The 24,432-nt window shown below is 41.5% G+C and overlaps 1 protein-coding gene across 1 annotated transcript in view; it reads right to left on the reverse strand.

The window, feature by feature from the left end:
- The window catches only part of kmt2d (lysine (K)-specific methyltransferase 2D), a 248,352-nt gene that overhangs the window by 83,609 nt on the left and 140,311 nt on the right, over positions 1–24,432 (reverse strand). The window contains exons 32-36 of the mRNA XM_059955967.1: positions 16,029–16,079; positions 13,538–15,478; positions 11,725–11,904; positions 11,065–11,222; positions 2,780–5,145 (exon numbers count right to left, since the gene is read on the reverse strand). Coding sequence (XP_059811950.1) covers positions 2,780–5,145; positions 11,065–11,222; positions 11,725–11,904; positions 13,538–15,478; positions 16,029–16,079 — 4,696 coding nt within the window. The remainder of the gene's footprint in view (positions 1–2,779; positions 5,146–11,064; positions 11,223–11,724; positions 11,905–13,537; positions 15,479–16,028; positions 16,080–24,432) is intronic.

A 24,432-nucleotide genomic window follows, 5' to 3' on the forward strand; every position in this document is an offset into this window, starting at 1 on the left:
GATGCTATCACCAACAACATGCTCTCTTCTCACTGCTCCCACTAAGGTGGTGGTACAGGACCCTGAAGACACACATTCACAATGCTTTAAAGGGCAGATTCTTCCACACCACCATCAGTTTTCTGAATGGACAATTAACCCATGTTCTACCTATTATTTTTCTTTTTTGTCCTCCTTTCACATTGTGTTTATTACTGTAATTTATTGTTGCAATGTACTGCTGCCACAAAACAACATATTTCACAATATGTGCCAGATTCCAATTCTAAAAATACTTTCCTCCTGATTAAGTTGTAGTTGGTTAAACTTACACATAACAAAGTTGACAACGTGGGAGATCTAAGGAATATGGTCCTGATAAGCTAATAACCCAAAGCACTGAGTTCCATTACAATCATGGACATGTTATCAGACATACCTTACACTAAGTTTGTCACTTGTCGCATCTTGCACTTCTGGAGTTTAGTACAGTGCATTTGTTTTTTTTTAAATCAAAATGACATGCAAGATGCCTTCTCCCTCCCAAATGGGGCATTCATTCATTCATGTCCACAATACTTTTATTTTATGTCTGATAGTCCTGCTAGCATGATAGTACCCTGAATGCTACAATATCCTATGGCATCCTGATGATGCATTTGAGAAATGGTGAATAACATCAATACAGCTGCAAATCCTTGTAGCTGGTTTCAATGGTTATGCAATATTCAGCAATATTTTGGAAAGAATAATTCAAAAGCCAGTCAGCAAACCTGGACACGACATAAAAAGTTATACAGAATGGCTTTTTTCATAGTTGCTCAATTGAGGGATTGAAGGTCAAAAAGGATCCTGTCTTTTCCTGTCCATCCCTGCAAAAACATTCATGTTGACAACTTCTGCTTTCATTAAAATTTGCCAAAATCTACACCTGTACTGTCAAAAGGAAGCTACATCTGTCATAAAAGTAAAAGGTATTAAAAGCAGAAAATTCAGTCTGGGACAAATAATTTGAAAACCATGGATTTCCTAATACCACAAGGATTAATTGCTAATGAAGTAGTCAGCACCTGCTCCTTAATCAAAAACAATGGACTGCATAGCCATTAAGCAGTCTCCGAAACCCATAAACATTTTATTGTAACTGCTGCACGTTCAAGAAACAAGTATTAATGCCATGATCACAGAAGTCTGCAAATGAGAATGATCTACAGCAGATGTGATTAGCCTGCTGTAGAAATTTGTGAAACTGCTTTGATGGACACATTCCTTTGTCACAGGCAATGCCAAGGCAACCACCAAGAGTCACTTTGAGCACAGTACACAGAGCATAAAGATTAAAAGTCATCATTTAGCTCTTGTGCATCTACTGTTATGATTTCTGACCACTTTGTGAGCAATCAGCAGTCTAGGAAGCATTTGATTAGTCAATGATGTTGTCACATAATCTTAAGTATCATGCTTTAAACTTAGTGGCAGCATTCCTGTCTGAAAATCAGAGGTCAAGGTTCAGACCACATTTCAGACAATACCATTTTAGGTCGACATTTTGTAGAATACCAAATATCAGAGGGAAGGAAATACCTGCCCTTCATCATGAATTACAAGAATCCAAAAAAAAACCTCCCAATGTATAGGACCAGCTGCCCTATCAACAGACAAAGCCACGAGGCAGTCTTCAGATTCCAAAGATGGCCAAACCGCAGACTAACTTTATCATGCCAAAAAAGCCTAAAGAGCATGCCTTCTTATATACACTGTACCTCAAGGGGACACTGTGTTTTGTCTGTCAGTGCCAGTCCACTCAGTTTTCTAAGAAAAAAGAAAACTACAAGAACTTGAGCTAAAGTTTAACAATCTCTCAACAAATCCAAACCTGAGAGGCTTACTAACATTTCAATATATATGCACATGATATGAAAAGCCCAGAATCTTCAGTTGAAAACAAAAACTAAAGTAGCACAATGATAAAAGATCCTAGAAATTCATGTGTTGCAAGGGCAATCATTCAAAGCATCACCTTTCTGCAACATCTTGATAACTTTTTCTGTGAGCAAACATGACATGGTTTCCTGAGAGCATACAAAAATAGGCAATTCTCCTATAGTATGTGGAGGAGGAAGAATAATGAAAATAAACTGCATTGAACAAAATGAATTACTGCAAATGAACTGCAATAAATCCAGAATACACACAAACACAACTTAGCCTGTAGGTTTTCAACAGTTAATCATGCCAAAGGAAATTGCCACCTCCATTTGCTAATGGTAATTTATTCTGATGATTTGAATGGTATAATTTTCATTCACAAAGAATGTGAAATGGGATTAAATTTGAATAACTGGTAGTTTAACAAAACAGGTTTTAAAAAGTAACACAAAACACTACCCTAGCTCACTTTCTACGCAATAGCAATTGAAAGTAAGTAAGTACACAGAGTTACTTGCTTTTACATAGTGCATTATCGGGTCTCTCAGAAATGTCTCAAAGCACTTCATGTACATTACTTTGAAGCACAGTGATGGTGATTGCAAAAGCCTTTTGCGCACAAGATCCCAAAAACAGCCATGAGATCTATTATTTACATTCTACTGTCATTTCCGCTTGCAAGGGGAGCATCAGCCAAGACACCAACATTTCCCTTATATTTCCCCCCAGGGATTTTTACTGACCAACCTTACAACAGAACATTGAAGCCAGAACTTGACATTTCTATTTCTAATTCAGTGCAGTGTCCATTAATGGCCACAATGAAAACGAAAGCTACATTATCTGTAAGCTTGCCAATTATCTACTGTACCTGTGTCTGGGAAGAAAGCATTGGCTAACTGTTGCTGCTGTTGCATCACAACTTGCTGAGTCTGCTGCATGATGCCCATTTGCGATACAGCTAACTGCTGAGATGGCAATAAATGCGGTGAGGTCAGATGTTGACTCTGTTGAGAAGCCACTATCTGCTGAGTTGGATGTTGCCCTGTTGCCATATGCTGCTGCTGTTGGGACATGACTACATGTGGTGAGGCTCCAAGTTGTTGCTGCGATGCTGTCAATTGTTGCTGCTGTGAAGATGGAAGAGATCTTGGGATCCCCAACTGATGATGTTGTATCACCCCCAAGATATGTGGTTGTGGCAAGTTTAAATTTTGTTGTGACCCTTCAAGGTGTTGAGACGGCTGTGTTGTTGGAAGGTGTTGGGGAAGCCCTGGATGAGTCTGCTGATGTGAAACCTCAAGCTGTTGCTGTTGCAGAACGGGAAGATGGGCCTTTGATCCTGAATGCTGCTGCTGTTGAGCAGATATACACTGTGATCCTCCCAACTGCTGTTGCTGCAGTTCCATTTTCTCTTGTTCAAGTAAATCATGGAGTAGTAGTGGAAGCTCACTTGCCTCCAAAGAGCTCTCCACTTTGACAAGGTCATCCACAGACTGGCGTTTCGGCTCCATACTGGGCACATGCTGGCACATTTCATCAAGTCCAAATTTACCTAATGATGGCCTAGGCTGGACAACCAGAGGCAACTTGGATATTATCTGTGCTGAAGATGTGCCTGGCATAGTTTCCAAGTCCACAGCAGAATGTTCACTGTTGGGGATCTGTGCAGTCTCATGACTACCCAAAGCAATGGTACCACTTTGAGTAGTTGTCTGTGTTCCACTAGTAGTACATGCAGAACTCTGACACAGTGCTACACTTGTATGGACATTAAGTCCAGTACCCAGATTGAGCAGCATTGACACTGCTCCTCTCTCATCTTCCCTCTTTGATGGGCTTTCTGATTTTATCAGTACTGTCTGAGCCGTGTAAGTATTTGCTACAAACTGGCAAGCTGAACTTTGAGGAACATTCTCTTCAACCTTCAATACTAGGTCAAGAGTAGGCTTAGGAGAATTAGCAGTCAATGGGGCACTAGTGACTGGGTTACTGCTTTGACTGTTAGTGCTTGTTTCTGTATTGACATTATTCACCGACTCACAAGTAACCCTATCAGAAGTGCTCAGAGCATCTGCAATAATATCAGATTTAGTTTTTGCCTTTCCACTCTCCTCTTCTTTCTCAGTCTTTTCTAAATCAGAGCTGCTGATATTATCATTAGTACATTCATCAGCTGTGTTTATAGCATCCTGATCAGCTAGAATATCCTGATTTTCTTCTGCCTTCTCATTTGCAGATTCAACTAAACGCAACTGCTCTGTAAATATGTCCTTTTTGTCACCAGTGTCTAGCTCAGGGTCAGTATAAGCTAATAGATCAAATTCCTCACATTTGAGAAGATCATCAAGGTGGGGATCATTGGTTTCCAGGTTATCAAGGTTACCAAGTTCATCATCTGTCTTACTATCTGGGTCAAGACTCAAATTGGCAAGGTCATCTTCTTCATCTAGCTCTTTGGGTGAATTGAGTTCTTCATCTAGAGATTTTTCAACTGAATCATCACAAGAGATTTTCCTAGGATCCAACTCTGTGTGCTCTCTAACTACATTTGAGATGGATGGGACAGAGTTAAGTGGAAAAGATACCGTGTTGTCCTTCAAGCCATCAGTACTGCAACTTGAAGTGGCTGGTGTAGTCGATGAATTGGTCTGAAAGGGCTGTTGTGCTTCAACTTGTACTGTAGATTCCAATGGATCTTTTGTCTGTATATGCTGATGGGAACTTGATACTTCCACTGAATGAGGTGAAGATTGCAATGGAGTAGAAATATTTTGTTGGGGCAAAAGCGTAATCCCAACTGGTGACTGTGGTAAAGGTGTACCTGGACCTCTTGATATGACCTTACATCCTTGCATTTGGTGCACAAATGAACTGATATCTTGATTTGCTAATGGAAGGCGTGGTCTTGGCTGAGGAGCACGCTGTATCAATTGGGTGGTTATGGGCAGTCGTTGGGAATTGTGCCTCAATTCTATATACTGAGGACTCACAGGGATCGGTGAAGCTACAATTTGTTGTTGCGCATTTTGAAAAGTGATTTGAGTGGCAATCCTAGGGTTAAGCCCAGCTGTGCTGTTCATTTGCATTGTCATTCCAGGCCTATGCAAAGATTCAGGTTGGTGGAACCGAGTCTGCCCAGGGAGCCTTTGTATTAACTGTGGTTGCCACTGCTGCTGTTGATTAGCTGGCTTGCCTCTTGGGTGGAATCCTTGTGGGTTACCAACCACTGGTGGTCTAGAAAATAAAATATTAAATGACGATATAAGCAATGCAAAGCACCAGAATTTAGTGTCCTCTCTTCAAATCGAGTAAATCAAATTTACTTCAAGTATATTAAAAAGTGCAAGTGACCACTAGCTCAAAATGTATACACAACTGGCTTGTTCTCATAAAATGAACTTCCCTGATTTAATATTGCAGATAAAATTACCTGCTCCTTAGTATTGTAGCTCCCAAGATCATCAATACATTTTTCCCTCATGGACGAGATAACAAAGTACACCATCATGGATGTTGTATACATGAACTTTAATAAAGCTTTCAATAAGGTCTCTCATAGTAGGCTGATCCAAAATATTAAAGCACATGAGATCCATGGAGACTCAGTAGATTGGACTCAAAATTGTCTTGGCCATAGAAGGCAGAGGATAGTGCTGGATGTGTGTTATTCTGACTGGAAGTCTGTGTCCACTAGTGTTCCACAGAGATCACTACTGTGCATAACTCCCTAAAAGTGGTCAGCCAAGTGCTAGGCAGGTACTTGCTTTCATCAGTCGGTCATTGAGTTTGAAAGCTTGGAAAACATGTTGCAGCTGTATAAAACTTTAGTTAGGCCACATTTGTAGTATTGTGTGCAGTTTAAAAGGAAGCGGAGGCTTTGGAGTGGGTTGTCCCAGTCGTTGCCTGGATTAGACAGTAATAAGTCAAAGGAGAGATTGGACAAACTTGGATTGCTTTCTTTGGATTATTGGAGGCGAAGTGCAACATGATAAAAAGCATATAAAATTGTTCAGAAGTTATAGATAGGTTAGATAAAGCCATTTTCGCATGGTGGAATGTCAAACGTAGCTTTAAGGTGATGGGGGCGGGGGAGGGGACTTTAAAAGATTTATGATGCAAGGTTTCTTTTAGTAAAACACAGTAGTAAGTACCTGGAACATGCTGCCAGGAAAATGGTGGTAAGGAACAATAGCAACATTTATGAGGCATTTAGACAGGAATGGAGAGAAATAGACCACATGCAAGAGGATGGGATTAGTTTAGAATGGTATGATTGGCAGAGATATTGTGTATCAAAGGGCCTGTTCCTGTGCCATACAGCTCTATGTTCTATATTCCAAGTCTCCTCTGCCAGTCAATGAAAAAAACAAGATATCTGCAAAAATTAGTAGCTAGAGATCAGCTGAATTCAGTAATATCATCATAATCAGAAAGTTTTTCACAATTCCTTTCAAGATCAAAAACAAGACCTTACCTCCTTGCTGGGTGTAAAACATATACCAAAATTATTAGGATAAAAGAAATCAGAAATGCTGAGCACAATGCTTTACAGGAAACTAAATCTCAATATATGTTGCTATTATTTTATGATGGGACCCAGACAACAAAAAACAAAGTAGGCTGCTAGGAGAAGTTGGATCTCACGGAATCCAAGGATATACAGAATTGGCTTGATGGTAGGAAGCAGAGGATGATGGTGGAAGGTGGAGGAATGGAAACCTGTGACTAGTGGGGACAGTGCTAGGCCCACTGCTATTTCTCATCTATGTCAATCACTTGGATGAGAATGCATGAGGAACGGTTAGTCACCTTACAGATGACATTAAAATAGGTGGCATCATTGACAGTAAAGGTGGTTACCAGGATTTACAGAGGAAGCTTGATCACCTGGATCAGTGGGCTGAGGAATGCCAAGTGCAGCTTAATTAAGTGTGAGATGTTACATTTTAAAAAGACAAATTAGAGTAGCACTTTTGAGAAGGGTAGGACCTTAGAGAGTGTTGTAAAACAGAGACACCCAAGAGCACAAGTACATGGGTCCCTGAAAGTGGTGTCACAAGCTGACAGAATGCTGAACAAGGCTTTTGGCATGCTGGCCTTCATCAGTCAGGACACTGAGTATAGAAGTTGGGACATGATGTTGCAGTTGCACAAGATGATGACGAGGCTATATTATGTTCAGTTTGGGTCATGCTGCTATAGGAAATTTGACATTAAGAGTGCAGAAGAGATTTATGAAAATGTTAATGGGACTTGACGAACTGAGTTATGGAGAGTGGTTGAGCAAGTTGGAAATTTTTGCATTGGAGTATAGGAGACAGAGGGTAATCTTGTAGTGTATAAAATTATAAAGAACATAGATAGGGTACATGTGTACAGTCTTCTTTTCAAGGATGGGGAAATCAAGAACTAGACAGCATATAGGTTTAAAGTGAGAGGGGAGAAATATAGAAAGAACATGGAGGCAACTTTTTCCCCACTCAGAGGGTGGTCAATGTATGGATGAGCTGTCACAGGAAATGATTAAGGTAGGTACATTAATAACATTCAAAAAGTACCTGGGCAGGTACATGAATAGGAAAGGATTGGAAGGATAGGGGCCAAATGCAAACAAAGGGACTAGCTTAGATGGGAATCTTGGTTGGCAAGGACCAACTGGGTTGAAGGGCCTGTTTCTGTGCTGTATAACTAACATTCAGCCAAGGAAATTCTGCAACGAAAAAGCTATTGCAACGCTCTAATATGTCTCCTGTTGTTCTTGAGTTAGAGGTTACGTTGTAGCCATTAGGAAATGGAATGGAGAAAGAAAAACTAAATTTACGCATGTTTCTTCTATGACAGACAGTGGATAGAGGCAACATTGCTTGTTTGCAGCATTCAACTGCAAATCAAATTTGAACACTGTACAGATTCAAAGACCTGAAGACACTCAAAAACAGCTCGCAAAAGGGGGATTACAGTCAAATGAGCTGTATGCCTGCAAGAAAGTGAGACAAGGAGAAATATGGGTTGCTTGAACATTATATTACATAAAAACACAAGAAAGAAAAACAAGAATATGCTATTTGGACTCTCAAATATGTTCTACCACTCAATGAGATCATGGCTGAAGTAACTATTGGCCTCAATTCCAAACTCTCAGCCCTGAACACACTTCATGATTCAGTATCCACAACTCTCTGGGATAGATCATTCCAAATATATAACATTCAGAGAAAAGAAATTTCTCTGCATCTCAATATTTATTCTGAGACTATACTCTTTAGTTCACTACTTTCTCACTATCCATCTTCACAGTAGTAAGATAATTTCTCAATCTTCTAAACTCCAAAGTGTATAGATCTAAACTGCTTAATCTTTTATCTTAAAACAAGTGAGTGACCTTTGCATGTCTTCCAAGTACATCTTAAGTAAAGAAACCAAAGCCACATAAAGATTTCCAGGTGGAGTCTTATCAAAGCCCTGCATGACTGCAGTAAGAACTTCCTGCTTTTGTATACCATCAGACTTTCTAACCACATGCTAAGACTCCTGCAATTGTACACAGATCTGAGTTTAATAATCTCACACTACTTTAATAATATTCTGCTTTTCTGATCTCATGTTTTACTCTTTGATACTTCTTGCATCTCTTTACATAGGAGGTGGTCATTTAATCTATAAAGTCCATGCCAGCATTTCCATCAATCACATTCCCCCACTTACTTGCCTGCAACCTAATTTTTTTTCACACGCCCATTAAATTCTCCTTGCCTGATTCTGCTACCATCCACCCACAAGGGTCTTGGTGTCTTTCTCTGTCTTTCTTGGAAAGCTGCAGTGACAGGAAATGTCCCATTTGCGTTATTCCAATCCACCTGAAATCCTTTGCAAAATTTCAGGAAATTCTGAAACCTCACAGCCATGTATATTGAGCAAGCTGCCAAAGGAAACAGAGGTAGGTACAATTAAAATGTTTAAAAGGAATTGTATAGTACATGGATAAGGAAGATTTAAGGATATGGGCAAAATGCAGGCATCCACTTAGGTAGGCATCTTGATTGGCATGGACAAGTTGGCCTATGCTACACAACTCCATGAATCTACAGATACTTGCCTGGATTATCAACTGCCTCCTGCATGCAACATGCACTATTTTTCTCTGCATTCTCCACTTTTAAGAACAATTTAAGATTAAAGTTAAAAATATAAGGAACAGGATATATTTAATTTATATTCATAAGAAAATTGAAAGCTTGGGAGCTGACCATTCAAGGTTCCATTTTAATATCGCAGAATAATATGATAAATTAGAATTTGCTATTTCCTGGTAATTAAATGTGTTGTTGTAATGGCCCTTCTCCCTCTTATCCCATGTGTCTACAAGGCAGAAACACTCCTTGTTGTAAAGTAGTGCAGATATCTGTTGTTCATTACTTGTACAGTGCCTATAAAAGTATCAACATCCTCCCCGCCCCCCAAGTTTTCATGTTTTATTGTTTTACAATACTGAATCACAGTGGATTTAATTTGGTTTTTTTGACACCGATCAACAGAAAAACGACATTCTCGTGTCAAAGTGAAAGCACATCTCTACAAAGTGATCTAAATTAGGTATAAATATAAAACACAAAATAATTGATAGCGTAAGTATTCACTCCCTTCAAGTCACTATTAGTAGATGCACCTTTGGCAGCAATTACAGCCTCGAGTCTATGTGGATAGGTCTCTTATCAGCTTTGCATATCTGGACAAAACTGCTCAAGCTCTGTCAGATTGTATGGGGATCGTAAATGAACATCCCTTTCAAGTCCAGCCACAAATTCTCAATTGGATTGAGTTCTGGACTCCGACTTAGCCAATCCAGGATATTAACTTTGTTGTTTTTAAACCATTCCTGTGCAGCTTTGTCTTTATGTTTGGGGTCATTGTCTTGCTGGGAAACAAATCTTCTCCCAAGTCACAGTTTTCTTGAAGACTGCATCAGATTTTCCTCCAGGATTTCCCTGTATTTTGCTGCATTAATTTTACCCTCTACCTTCACAAGCCTTCCAGGCCCTGCTGCAGTGATGCATCCCGTGTCCTGCTTCATGGTAAGGACGTGTGTTTATGATGATATAATGTCTTTGGCTTTCACCAAACATACTGTTTCGTCAAATAGCCAAAAAAGCTCAATTTTGTTTTCATCAGACCATAGAACCTTCTTCCAGCTGACTTCAGAGTCTCTCACGTCTTCTGGTAAATTCAAGCCAAGACTTCATGTGATTTTTTTTTCCAACAGTGGTTTTCTCTTCGCTGCTCTCCCATAAAACTGCCACTGGTGAGGCACCCGGGAAACAGTTGTTGTACGTGCGGTCTCTACTGTCTCAGTCACTGAAGCTTGTAATTCCTCCAGAGTTATTATTGGTCTCTTGGTGGCCTCCCTCATTGGTTCCTTTATTGCACGGTCTCTCAGATTTTGAGGAAGACCTGCCCTAGGCAGATTTACAGCTGTGCCTTATTCTTTACATTTCTTGCTGACTGACTTAACTATACTCCAAGGGATATTCAATGACTTGGAGAATTTTCTGTATCTCTCAACTTGTGCTTCTCAATAACTATTTTGCAGAATTGGTTGGAGTGTCCTAAGTAATTGCGATTATTTTGAGTCTTTTTCTATTGATAGATGTCAAAAATATCAAATTAAATCCACTGTGACTCAATGTTGTAAAACAAAAAAAACATGAAAACTTCCAGGAGGGGTGAATACGTTTTATAGGCACTAAAGATGGGGCAGGAAGAGGGGGGGGAGAGAGACAGAGAGAGGGGGGCAACGGGTGAGAGGGAAGGGGGGATGACAGAGGGGGAGGGGGTGTGGCACGCGAGGGGGGGAGCGAGAGAGGGGGGACAGAGGGAGACAGGTGAGAGAGGGTGTGTGAGGGGGAGAGGGGGAGGAAGAGGTGGGGCAAGAGGAGGAACGAGAGAGGGGGAGGGGGGGAGGGGACGGGCGAAAGGGGGGGTGGATGGGCGTGAGAGGGGTGAGGGGTGGGGGGACAGGAGGGAGAGGGGGCGCGCGAGAGGAAGGGAGACACGAGAGATAGAGATATAGAGATATCACACATTTTGATAAACTACATTATTGAACCAACCAGCATGAATTTTAATGCATACAGATTTGTGTTAAATTGCACATACCTGGGCACATTCACATCCTCAGTAGGAGCAATGCCTGGTTGTGGAGGTCGACAGAGACTCTCCTCTTGAGGAAACAAGCGCTGTTTTTCTAGGACCAATGGATTCATTGACCTTCCATTTCCAGAGCTAGGGATCAGCCCTCGCAGGCCAGACCGCTCCTGCAAATTTAAAGAACTTTTAGTACTTAAATTGCAAATATTAAAAACCTCACTCCTTACTACAATTTTTGAAAACTCCATTCAAAAAGGTAGATTGGGACCTAGTTAACATCTGCTCTTCAATCAACATCTCAAAATTGTCACTGCACTTCCAAATAATTTCCAGCATCCAAAGTGCTTTGGAACATCAGAGATATAATTTGCCATATAAATATCAAGCTCACTTCCTGTAATGTTAACTTTCAAATCGTCTTTGAGCTTGAGCCACCCAGTAAATTTAATACCAGTCAACAGGAATAGTGCATTTATTCATTCTGGAGATTAAGTGCATCAAGCACATACAGATCGACAAAGTTAGGGACAAAAAGTATGAATAAGAACTTATGCTAGCCATTTCTATACAAGAAAGATTCAACCCTTCCTAATCATACCAGCTGATGAGAAGATCTACTTTTATTTGGAAAGCTGTTTAAAATATCAGATACCCAGCATCCATAGGTACCTGAGAGACGGGGTATGGAGGCGGTGCTCTTGCCTGTAGCTCATGGGGCTGAATTGAATTTTCTTTTGACCAACTGGCTGCAGTAGTGCCACTACCACACACAGCCGCCTGCTCTTTCTCCTGTCTTAAGTTATTCCGTTGAATTTGCTGACGTATCAACAGCTGACGCAACCTCTGACGCTGAAAACAAATGAAAAGTAATTGAATTTCAAAGTTCCTTCTTTCACACAAGACTAGTAAACAGTTCCATTACCAAGGGTTGAAACTCCAGCAATAATATCATTTGTTTGTTAGCTTTCAGGTTACAAAAGTCAGATCTAAGATTGGTCAATGTTCCAAATCAGTTGGTTGAATCTCTTTGGTCTACACATTACTTCAGAGTACACTGAGAATTTTGCAAATAACGATCCAACATAATTTGCATAATTATGTTGCTTCCCTTCTTTTTCATTGGGGAAGGATTCATCTATGTATTGCTGTTTGTTACCCCAGGACTTCTCAAAGCAATTTACAGCTAATCAACTTTTACTTAACAAGTGTCGTCCCTGTTATATTGTTGAAAGATAGACAGCTAAGTTTTGCACAGCATGCTCACAACAGTCATGCAATAATGACCAGATAATCTCGTTGACAGATAATTTATTGACCCAAAACTGAGGCTACGTCCACACTAGACCGGATAAATCTGCAACTGAAATTTTTTCTCTTCGTTTTGACTCTCCGTCCACACTGAAATGGCGTTTTCCTCCCCTGAAAACGGAGCTTTTCTAAAACGCCCTCCAGTGTGTGTAAATTTGAAAACGCTGATTGGGCAAAGTAATGTGGATGGGGTAACCAGAGATTTCTAAAAACACTGTCATGGCATGCCAGAACAACCTAACAATTTTAGAACGAACGACAATGAGACTGAAGCCAGAAGAGTTAGAAATGTACTTGCCAAATACTTTGACCCATAACTTACTGAATAAATAAGTATACTCACTTTGCCCTGTTTTCTGTCCTTGCTCGTATGAAGGTGGTTTACCTATTTATGAAAGTACTTCTCTGACAATTGATGTGTAACAGCCTAATGTAACATTGTATGGAAATACAAGATAACACTGATGCAGACATGTTTTATACATTTAACAAGGTGCTTTATTAATGCAACAGAGTTAGTCAGTTTTTCAATGTTCGTCATCAGCCGGGTCATACTGTCCGTGAACTCCCTGTCGGTTGCCTCCATATGCTCCAGTATTTTTTTTTACTTTTAAGTCCTCCTGCGCAAGAGCCAACAGCTGTCTGTCATTTAAGTTTTTCTAGTCTGTAACTGCACAAACACGCATGTTCACTGCGAGATTCGACACCAAACATGTCGCTTGTTTTCTGTAGATGTGTCCTGCGCATGCCCAAGAGGAGATTTGTCCAAATACCCATTTTAATGTGGACGGAGGTATTTTCAAAAACGCTTGGTGTGGATGCCTGTCGTTTTTACGCGAAACTGGTGTTTTCAAAATTATCCGGTCTAGTGTGGACGTAGCCTGAGATCTTGCCTGTTCTGCTTCAAAATAGTGCCATGAGTTCTTTTAAATCCACCAGAAGGGGCAGAAAAAGGCTCACTTTAATATTTTATTTAAAAATACACCAGCTCAAATGGTGTAGCGATTCTCTCCTACTGGGAATGTACATGCAACAGTAACACTCCTAACCGGCCTTACAATATTTAAAATTTTACACTTTGTCATCTACTGGAATAACATCAGTTAAAACTTAAAATACCATGATAGTGAAGTACATGCACCCACAAACTTACTCAAGTAATACATTTTATTACCTGTCTCTGTTTCTCAAGTTCTGTCTGACTCAAATTTCCAGTTTGTGCTCCCCTGTTGAATGGAAGCTCACTTAAATCTCTGCTGGGAGATGCTGGTGTGTGGATTTGTGTGGAAGTCTCACTGCTTCTCTCTGATGGAGATGAATCGCTTACTGATCGATTATTAGAAGTCTGGTATGGGCAATCTTGTTGTAAAGGTAGTGTGTCTTGCTTGATCAACGATGGCCTTAAAGGCATATTGGTGAAAGCCTCATCTCTTGTTACAGCTACTGCATCTGGAGGTCCTGATTGATTACTAGCACTGAGTTGAGAGCAATGAGCATCAGCTACGTTGAGCTGATTCCCCAGTAGATGACTTGATGGAAAATTATTTGTTCGAGGCATCTGAGATACTGATGGTTGAGAATGGGATTCTTTAACCATATCTCCTGGTGATGAAGTGAAAGGAAATTGACTTTGTGATTGACCAGTGGCAAATGTCTTGGCACATGACTCAAAACTGAGAGGCCTTGGAGACTGAGGTTGTATTACATAAGCCGCTTTTGGATGTGGGTCATTGTGCTGAGAAAACATTGCTGAATGTTGAATGCTGATACTGGGTTGCCCATGAGGCACTGGCGACGATTTAAATCCAGTGTCAACCATTTGGGATCTTTGCGGTTTGTGAAGCTGAGCATAAGGATCTCTTGAAGGTGGCCTTGAGTAAGGGTCTGGTGATTGGAATCTAGAAGCAATGGGAGATTGAGGAAATGCCTCATTGGAATGTGGCCTGGGTGTCAATGGTGAACTGCATTGAGATTGTGGACTCATTGGTACCCTGGACAGAGAATCAGCAGGAAGTGATTTAGGAGGTAATGGAGAGCAGCTCTCACTAGAAGATGGTCTCGGTGTTAAGGAAGATTGATGATATGGATCTGAAAATGGTGTGGAAGGAGACTGGCGATACAAATCAGTTTGAGCCTGTGGTGAGACACCCTGAGATTGAGGGTGTAGTTCCTGAGAACGCTGAGTAGGCATTGTAGGCGTTTGGTCCACATATGATGTTCTGGGAGTTAAAGGTGCTTTGAAGATATCTCTATCCCTCCCATCTGAAAGTGACCGTACATTCATATTTGGATCCAACATTGCAGCTCTGTAAAGGGAAGCCAAGGAATTTGTACTTAAATCTTGTCTCATAACTCCTGCAAACTGTTCACTTCTTGGATGCTGTGCTCCAATTTCTGTATCAGGAAGTCGCCTTATCTGGTCTCCAGTTGGTGATGGCAGCGTTAAAGCTTCCAGTGGTTTTGTGTAACAGTCTGTTGACTGTGATGATCGAAACCCTGGACTTCCTAAAGGTTGGTCAATGGTATGGGTATCATGTGATTCACCAAGCACTCTAGATCGGAGGAATGGGTCTGGGGCTACCGGATGTTGCTGATGTGACAACCCTGGTGTGGCAGCATGCAGCTCTGAAGAGGCAAGCAGCTGTGGTCGGCCTGGAACAACAGGGCGAGGTACACTTGACTGGTCATGAGAGCTGTTCCATGCCGGTGCTTGACTTGGATTACTGGAAGACTTTACATTGGGTTCCTGAGGATACGATGTTAGCGAATGCCCAAAAGGATCTTGGGCCACAACTCCAGTCGGAGACTGCAAATGCAGTTTTGGGAACAAGTCACTGCTGGAGTCCTTTGGGGATGGGCTTGTTGCCTGCAGCTTGACAAATTCATTAGTCGAGGTAGTAAATGATTTATTACCATGTAATGAAGCATTCTGGCCTAAACCGTCAATCCTCATTTCTGCTGGGGAGCCAGAATTCCCCACAACTAATGTTGCTGGAATAAGACTGGTCACTGCAGGACTCTGAGTCACGGAATGTGGATGACGGGGTGGCTTACGATCCTGCTTTACCTCTTGTCTCTCAATTTTCGGCTGCTTGGTACCTTGCATATCAACCTGCTGTGAAAACAAAGGAGAACAGGTCATATTTTAACACCATAAATCGGCAAGTTGTTTTGTTAAGTCTCTCCTCTCGCTGTGAAACGGGGACACCTCTTTTTCCTTTATTAGGGAGATAGAGAGAACCTGTGGTATGTCCAATTACCAGGTGAACAAGTAGTCTTTGGAGTACCGCAAGTCTGTGCTTTGCTGCACGCTTGAGTGCTCGATGGAGGGTGCAAATTTTGTTTTGCTGGGCAGGGGGGTGAGGCATCACTTTGCTGCTGCTTGTGCATGAGAGAGGGGAGCAGATGGAGCTTTGGGATCGAACATTTAACTGTCATTCATTCCTTGGGGCACTCCTCTGTTCTCGTGGATGTTTGCAAAGAAAAAGAATCTCAGGATGTAAATTGTATACATTTCTCTGACATTAAATTGAACCTGTTGAACCTTTAAGTAAGAAAAAAAATTGAGAGCACACTTCATGAACTGTTGAATAAAGGAATTTTTAGTGAAATGAAAAAAGCCCAAGGCCACAAGCTAAGTATTTCAATAATATCCATTTATTTACCTTCTGTGCTTTGTTGATTCGTTGAGCTGCCCTGTTGTCTTTGGCCTTTTGCTGAAAAGCAAAATAGGTTCTGAATTAATTACAACATAGTATTTTGAGGATATGAAGAATATTTATAAAATGAAACCTGTGTGGAAAAGGTATCTTGCAGTTCATACCAGCCATAGGATTCTGATCTGTGCAATGAAAATGTCAATGCCAATGACAATTGGTCTCTAAAATTATGCATGGCAATAACTAAATTTCCAATCCAACCAATCAAGGTTATGACCCAACAAATCAAGGACAATCGCCACACTTTCAAGTCTTCCTTTAAATAAAATGCCCATTGAATATTCAATGTAACAACACATTTTATTTCAATACAGATTTTTTTAAATACATTTCTTGCAAGGAATCTGATTCCTATAAAATAACAACTACTTTGTTTTATCAAAGCAGTTTTTAGTGCCAGTGCAGTAAATCTGTATAAAAAAATTATCAATGCACTGATAAAAATGACATTAGGTAATGGATAAAGCTAGTTATGAAATGCTTATTCTAATTTTGATGGAATTTCAAACCAAATTGGCAGAGGAGCTGGCTTGTTACTATGGTAATAACAGAGTATCTTGAAGCTCATGTTGAGACAGCGAAATTCCCAAGTAATGTGACTTGCTGATGAGATCACTTAGTGAATGAGGTCTTTATATAACTGTTGGAAGCAAACAATTCCACAATCCTCTGATTGGCTCAGTACCAATAACAAGGATACTCAATTACAGGTTTAGCGGAAAATGAAGATCATACTTTGCAGTAGTTTGTTGAGTTGCAACAGGAAAAAAAATGGGTCAACACAAAATGGACTATCACAGAAATCAGACCGTCTATTCCGGGGGTCGGCAACCCGCGGCTCCGGAGCCACATGTGGCTCTTTTACGTCTGTGCTGCGGCTCCCTGTTGCTTTGGGAAATAATTGGTTGTGGCGACCCTTTTCCTGGCACATCCGAACCGACTCACAATTAGATAGCCTACGGGGTTTTGCAAGCACAGAGCTTTGGAGCCTCTGCGCCATGGGGGGGGGGGGGGGGGGCAGGTTGAGGGAGGCTTAAAAGTGAGGCTGAAGATTTCGAATAAAGTTTTTTCCTTCGACTGCAGTTACCGACTCCGTGTCGTAATTTTAGCGCTGCGTGTAGCACACCGCTACATGGTCAGTATTTAATTAAAATGTATTTTATGTTAGTTTGTTAGTTTTTGAAATGTAAATCTAAATTTGAAGATTATGGTGATCTTGTACAATCTAAATAAGACGTCGTGGCGACCCATTTCCTGACACATCCGAACCGGCTCACAATTAGCCAGCGTTCAGGCTAAGGGAGATAGCCTACGGGGGTTTGTGAGTACGTGTCTTTTGTAGCATCCGCGCCCATGGGGGGCGGGTTGAGGGAGGCTTAAAAGCAAGGCTGTTTAGTTCGAATAAAGCTATCTTTGACTGCAGTTTACTGACTGCGTGTAGCACACCGCTACAACGTGTTTTTATCGCTGGCTGTCCAGAGGGGAGGTGCTGAAACGATTTGTCGCGTGTCTGGAAGAAGTGAAAACTTTCCTGGGCAGCAAAGGGCTCACCTTTCCTGAGCTGGAACAGCCAGAGTGGCTGGAAAAGCTACACTTCATGGTAGACATGACAGCGCACCTGAACACGCTGAACACAGCTCTTCAGGGGAAAGGACGTACAGCCCTGCACATGTTGGAGGATGTTTTGGCACTCGAGCGCAAGTTGACGTTGCTTGCCAGAGATTTACAGAAAGGCACATTGTCTCACTTCCCCAATTTGAGAGAGTTCAAACAAGGTCACGACATGATAAATTCGGGGTATTTACATTCTGCAATCATCGCAATGCAAACATCGTTTGGGAAACGCTTCTGTGAGTTCAGAGAGGAAAAAAACACATTATCCTTCCCGGTCACTCCCCTAAGCATCGATCCATCCCTACTGAATACGACTGCATTGTCAGGTGTGAGTCAACCTGAACAAGTATGATAAATATTTTAATTGCCTATTATTTTACGTATATTCATATGTTTTCATTGTTCAGTGAAATAGTCCTTTTATTTTTCAGGTTGACAGCTGGCTGACGTTATTTTTGGTTTGCTGCTGACGGCAAATTTAAGTTTGGCGTTTTTCATAAATAAAAGAAGGACTCAAATAGCCGTTGAGTATTTTACTTAAAAGTAACCTTCAACCCAACGTCTTTTTTTCGGAGTTCAAAATGTTTTTGTTGCATGCAGAAATGTAATTTCGTTTTCTCTGCAGGAGTTCATCAATTTCATAAATGCAACACATTATAGTTTGTTTATACATAGCATAAAGGCAAAACAAAACGTTGTATGCAGTGTTATTTCATTTTAAATGTCAAACGGGTTTTGCGGCTCCCAGTGTTTTCTTTTCTGTGGGAAACGGGTCCAAATGGCTCTTTCAGTGGTAAAGGTTGCTGACCCCTGGTCTATTCCAACCATAAGATACCCATCAACATTAATCCCATTTATCAGTACTTGGTCCATAGTTTACGATGTCTCAGTGATCCAACTGCTAACCCTGATACCCCAACCACCTGCCTTTACCACCCATCAGGAAATGCTTTGTAGACTGCATCTGGATGATAAGATTCTCTCAAGATTCCCCTCTTAACATTCACCTCGATTCAACCTATGTCCTCTGGTGTTAAAGACATCTCTGCCATGGGGAAAACTTCCTTATCAGCTACCCAATCTAGGCCTTTCATAATTTTGCACTCTTAAATCAGGTCTACCATCAGCCTCTTTGGCTCCAAGGAAAACAAGCTTAGCCTAACCCATCTCTCTTCTTATTTGAAATATTCTTCCCCAGTCAACATCTGAATGAACCTCCTTTGTACTCTCTTGAGTGCGATCACAATCTACAATGACTGGAACAGCATACAATATTAACCATATAACCATTACAGCACGGAAACAGGCCATCTCGACCCTTCTAGTCCGTGCCGAACGCTTACTCTCATTCTAGCAGTGGCCTAACGAATGTTTTATAATATTGTTGCACTTATATTCTATGCCCAAATGAGGTACTGTCTCATTGGAACAGAAGAAAACGAATAGGTTGAAGTTAGGTCTTGTAAACAGGATTCAATTACTTACTGAACCCTGGAAAAACACAGGAAACTGGGATCACAGAGAAACCATGATAACACTTGCCATGGAAGATGCTGAGTCTGCAACTCTGAGAACAAACAGAAGCCACAAGTCTGGCTGAGACTGGTCAATGATAGTCTTCACATGTAGTATACTATGCAAAGTAAGAGCAGGGTAACTCTAGTTATGTGTGAATTTGACAGAACAAAAATTCCTTTTGAGAGACACATAACATGCCTCTATTTGTCAAGCCATAACCTGTAACCTCCGACAGCCCTACACTCTATCCACAACACCCTCAACCTTTGTGTCATCAGCAAACTTACTAACCCATCCCTCCACTTCCTCATCCAGGTCATTTATAAAAATCACAAAGAGGTGGTGGTCTCAGAACAGATCCCTGAGGCACACCACTGGTCACTGACCTCCATGCAGAATATGACGCATCTGCAACCACTCTTTGACTTCTGTGGGCAAGCCAGTTCTGGATCCACAAAGCAAAGTCTCCTTGGATCCTATGCCTCCTTACTTTCTCAATAAGCCTTGCATAGGGTGCCTTATCAAATGCCTTGCAGAACTTCATATACACTACATCTATTGCTCTACCATCATCAATGTGTTTAGTCACATACTCAAAAAATTCAATCAGGCTCGTAAGGCACGACCTGCCTTTGACAAAGTCATGCTGCCTGTTCCTGATCAATTTTTTGCCTCTCCAAATGTTCATGAATCCTGCCTCTCAGGATCTTCTCCATCAACTTACCAATTTTTAAGAACATTTTTTTTTAAACAGCAGAACAACATTGCCTATCCTCCAATCCTCTGGTACCTTCTCTATCACTAAGGATGATATAAATATGTTTGCTGGGGCCCCTGCAATTTCTGCACTTGCCACCGACAGTGTCTGAGGGAACACCTTGTCAACCCCTGAGGATTTATCCATCCTAATTTGCCACATGACAGCAAACACCTCCTCCTCCTCTCTAATCGATATAGGGTCAAAGAAGTTGATGCTTCTTTGCCTCACCTCTATAGACACTGTGTCCATCTTCTAAGTAAATACAGATGCAAAAATATTTTAAGATCTCCTCCATCTCTTTTGGCTCCACACATGGATTACCAGTCTGATCTTCCAGAGGACCAACTTTGTCCCTTACAACCTTTTGCTCTTATCTGTAGAATCCCTTAGGATTCTCCTTCATCTTGTCTGTTAGAATGGCTTCTTTTAGTCTTTCTGATTTCTTTCCTAAATGTTCTCTTGCATTTCTTATTCCATAAGCACCTCAGTTGATTCTACTTGCCTATACCTGCTGCACACCTGCTTTCTATTCCCCCTCAAACAGGGCCTCAATATCTCTTTTATCGCTTGAAAACCAAAGTTCTCTTTACATTTTATTTTGACAGGCACATTCAAGCTTTCTTTGCTCGAAATTCTACTTTTGAAGGCATCCCATTTACCAAGTACACCTTTGCCAGAAAATAGCCTGTCCCAATCCACACTTGCCAGATCATTTCTGATACCATCAAAATCTGCCTTTCTCCAATTTAGAATCTCAACTCATGGATCAGACCCCACCTTTTTCCATACTTACTTTGAAACTAATGGCACTGTGGTCATGAGATGCAAGCATTCACCTACACAAACTACTATCACCTACCCTGTCTCATTCCCTAATAGCAGATTAATTATTACACACTCTCTCATTGAGATATTCTATGTACTGAATAAGGAAACTTCCCTGAATAGATTTCAAGTCGTCACTTTTTATTGTCATTTCCACCATAACTGCTGGTACAGTACACAGTAAAAATGAGACAACGTTTTTTCAGGACCATGACACAGTACAAAAACTAGACTGAACTACGTAAAAAAAACACAGAAAAAAAACTACACTAGACTACAGACCTACCCAGCACTGCATAAAGTGCACAAAACAGTGCAGGCATTACAATAAATAATAAACAAGACAATAGGGCAGTAAGGTGTCAGTCCAGGCTCTGGGTATCGAGGAGTCTGATAGCCTGGGGGAAGAAACTGTTACATAGTCTGGTTGTGAGAGCCTGAATGCTTCGGTGCCTTTTCCCAGATGGCAGGAGGGAGAAGAGTTTGTATGAGGGGTGCATGGGTCCTTCATAATGCTGTTTGCTTTGCGGATGCAGCGTGTATTGTAAATGTCCATAATGGCGGAAAGAGAGACCCCGATGATCTTCTCAGCTGACCTCACTATCCGCTGCAGGGTCTTGCGATCCGAGATGGTGCAATTTCTGAACCAGGCAGTGATGCAGCTGCTCAGGATGCTCTCAATACAACCCCTGTAGAATGTGATGAGGATGGGGGGGTGGGAGATGGACTTTCCTCAGCCTTCACAGAAAGTAGAGATGCTGCTGGGCCTTCTTTGCTATGGAGCTGGTGTTGAGGGACCAGGTGAGATTCTCCGCCAGGTGAAAACCAAGAAATTTGGTGCTCTTAACAATCTCTACCAAGGAGCCATCAATGTTCAGCGGGGAGTGATCGCTCTGTGCCCTCTTGAAGTCAACAACCATCTCTTTTGTTTTGTTCACATTCAGAGACAGATTGTTGGCTTTGACAAACTCTATCCCATCTAGTCCTTTTACAGTATGGGATTCCCAGTCAATGTGGCAAATTAAGATCACCTGCTATAACAACCTTATGTTCCTTGCTACAGTCTGCAATCTCTCTACAAATTTGTTCCTCTAAATCTCTCTGTCTGTTGGGTGGTCTGCCAAACAGCCTGATTAATATGGTCATACCTTTCTTATTACTTGGTTCCACCCATAAAGCTTCACTAGATGAGTTCTCCAGTCTGTCCTGACTGAGCACTGCTGTGAAATTTTCCCTGACTAGTAACACCTCTACTCCTCTAATCTTCCCACTCTGTTGCTTCAAAAACAATAGAACCTCTGAATTACGATGTTGTGGCCTTTATGGAGATTTGTCTGGCACAGGAGCTCCTGCTTGATGTTTCAGGGCTTAAACGTTGTTAGAAGGAACAGGGAAGGAGGGAAAAGGCAGGAGTGGGGACATCTACTGAGTCTACTGTGTAGATAAAAGTCAGAAATAGGACGGGAGCACCACTCTGTTGGGAGCATTATACGAGCACCAAAAATTGCCACTGGGAAACAGAGCAGATGGGTAGGCATAATACTTTGGCAAGGTGCAAAATTAACAGGGTTGTCGTCATGGGAGACTTCAACTTCCCTAATACTGATTGACACTTCTTTAGTGCAAAAACTTTAGATGGGGCAGAATTTGTAAGACATGTCCAGGAAGGATTCCTGACACAGTATGTAGATAGGCCGACTGAAGGAGAGGCTATAATAGATCTAGCACTTGGCAACAAAACTGGTCAGGTGAGCATTTTAGAAACAGTTACCACAACTCCAACTTTGAACAAGAATACAAGGTTGAGTTAATTAAAATGGTATTAGGCAGGAACTAGGGAGCATTAATTAGGATCATGTTCTCAAGGAAATGTACAATAGAAAGGTGGGGGCTCTCTGGGACACTCGCATGGGGATCTGGATAAGTTTATCCTGTAAGATGGTAGGGTGAAGGAATCATGGTTTAAAAGAAAGGTGTAATATTCAGTCAAGAGGAAGGAGGAAACATTCTTACAGTTTCGGAAGCAAAAATCAGACAGGACTTGAGTGTTATAAAGTAGCCAGGAAATAGCTTAAAGAGGAACTTAGGAGAGAAGTAGAATTAAGGAAAACCCACGGCATTCTATGCACATGTGAAGAACAGGAGGGTGACTAGAGTGAGGATCAGACTGGTCAAGAATAATGGTGGGAAAATGAGCCTGAAGTGGTGGAGATAGGGGGAGATCCTCAGTGAAGAATTTGTCTCAGTGTTATACAGGGAAAGGGAATTTGACTAATGAGATCAGTGTGGAATCAACCTAATATGCTGAAACACATCAAGGTTAAAAAAAACAAGAGGCTTGGAGCTTCTTAAGAGAAGCATGAGGATAGATAGACAAGTCAATAGACAATAGGTGCAGAAGTAGACCCTTCGGCCCTTCGAGCCTGCACCGCCTTTCTGAGATCATGGCTGATCATCTACTATCAATACCCGGATCCTGCCTTGTCCCCATATCCCTTGATTCCCCTATCCATAAGATACCTATCTAGCTCTTTCTTGAAAGCATCCAGAGAATTGGCCTCCACTGCCTTCTGAGGCAGTGCATTCCAGACCCCCACAACTCTCTGGGAGAAGAAGTTTTTCCTTAACTCTGTCCTAAATGACCTACCCCTTATTCTCAAACCATGCCCTCTGGTACAGGACTCTCCCAGCATCTGGAACATATTTCCTGCCTCTATCTTGTCCAATCCGTTAATAATCTTGTATGTTGCAATCAGATCCCCTCTCAATCAACTTAATTCTAGCGTGTACAAGCCCAGTCTCTCTAACCTCTCTGCGTAAGACAGTCCGGACATCCCAGGAATTAACCTTGTGAATCTACGCTGCACTTCCTCTACAGCCAGGATGTCCTTCCTCAACCCTGGAGACCAAAACTGTACACAATACTCCAGGTGTGGTCTCACCAGGGCCCTGTACAAATGCAAGAGGATTTCCTTGCTCTTGTATTCAATTCCCTTTGTAATAAAGGCCAACATCCATTAGCCTTCTTCACTGCCTGCTGCACTTGCTCATTCACCTTCAGTGACTGATGAACAAGGACTCCTAGATCTCTTTAGGTATTTCTCCCTTACCTAACTCTACACCGTTCAGATAATAATCTGCCTTCCTGTTCTTACTCCCAAAGTGGATAACCTAACACTTATTCACATTAAACGTCATCTGCCAAGTATCTGCCCACTCACTCAGCCTATCCAAGTCACCCTGAATTTTCCTAACATCCTCATCACATGTCACACTGCCACTCAGCTTAGTAGCAAACTTGCTGATGTTATTTTCAATGCCTTCATCTAAATCGTTGATGTAAATTGTAAACAACTGTGGTCCCAATACCGAGCCCTGTGGCACCCCACTAGTCACCACCTGCCATTCCGAGAAACACCCATTTGCTACCCTTTGCTTTCCATCTGCCAACTAGTTTTCTAACCATGTCAATATCTTCTCCCCAATGCCATGAACTCTAATTTTACCCACCAATTTCCCATGTGGGACCTTATCAAATGCCTTCTGAAAATCGAGGTACACTACATCCACTGGATCTCCCCCGTCTAACTTCCTGGTTACATCCTCGAAAAACTCCAGTAGATTAGTCAAGCA

The sequence above is a fragment of the Hypanus sabinus genome, chromosome X1, assembly GCF_030144855.1.
Source record: "Hypanus sabinus isolate sHypSab1 chromosome X1, sHypSab1.hap1, whole genome shotgun sequence".
Taxonomy (NCBI): Eukaryota; Metazoa; Chordata; class Chondrichthyes; order Myliobatiformes; family Dasyatidae; genus Hypanus; species Hypanus sabinus.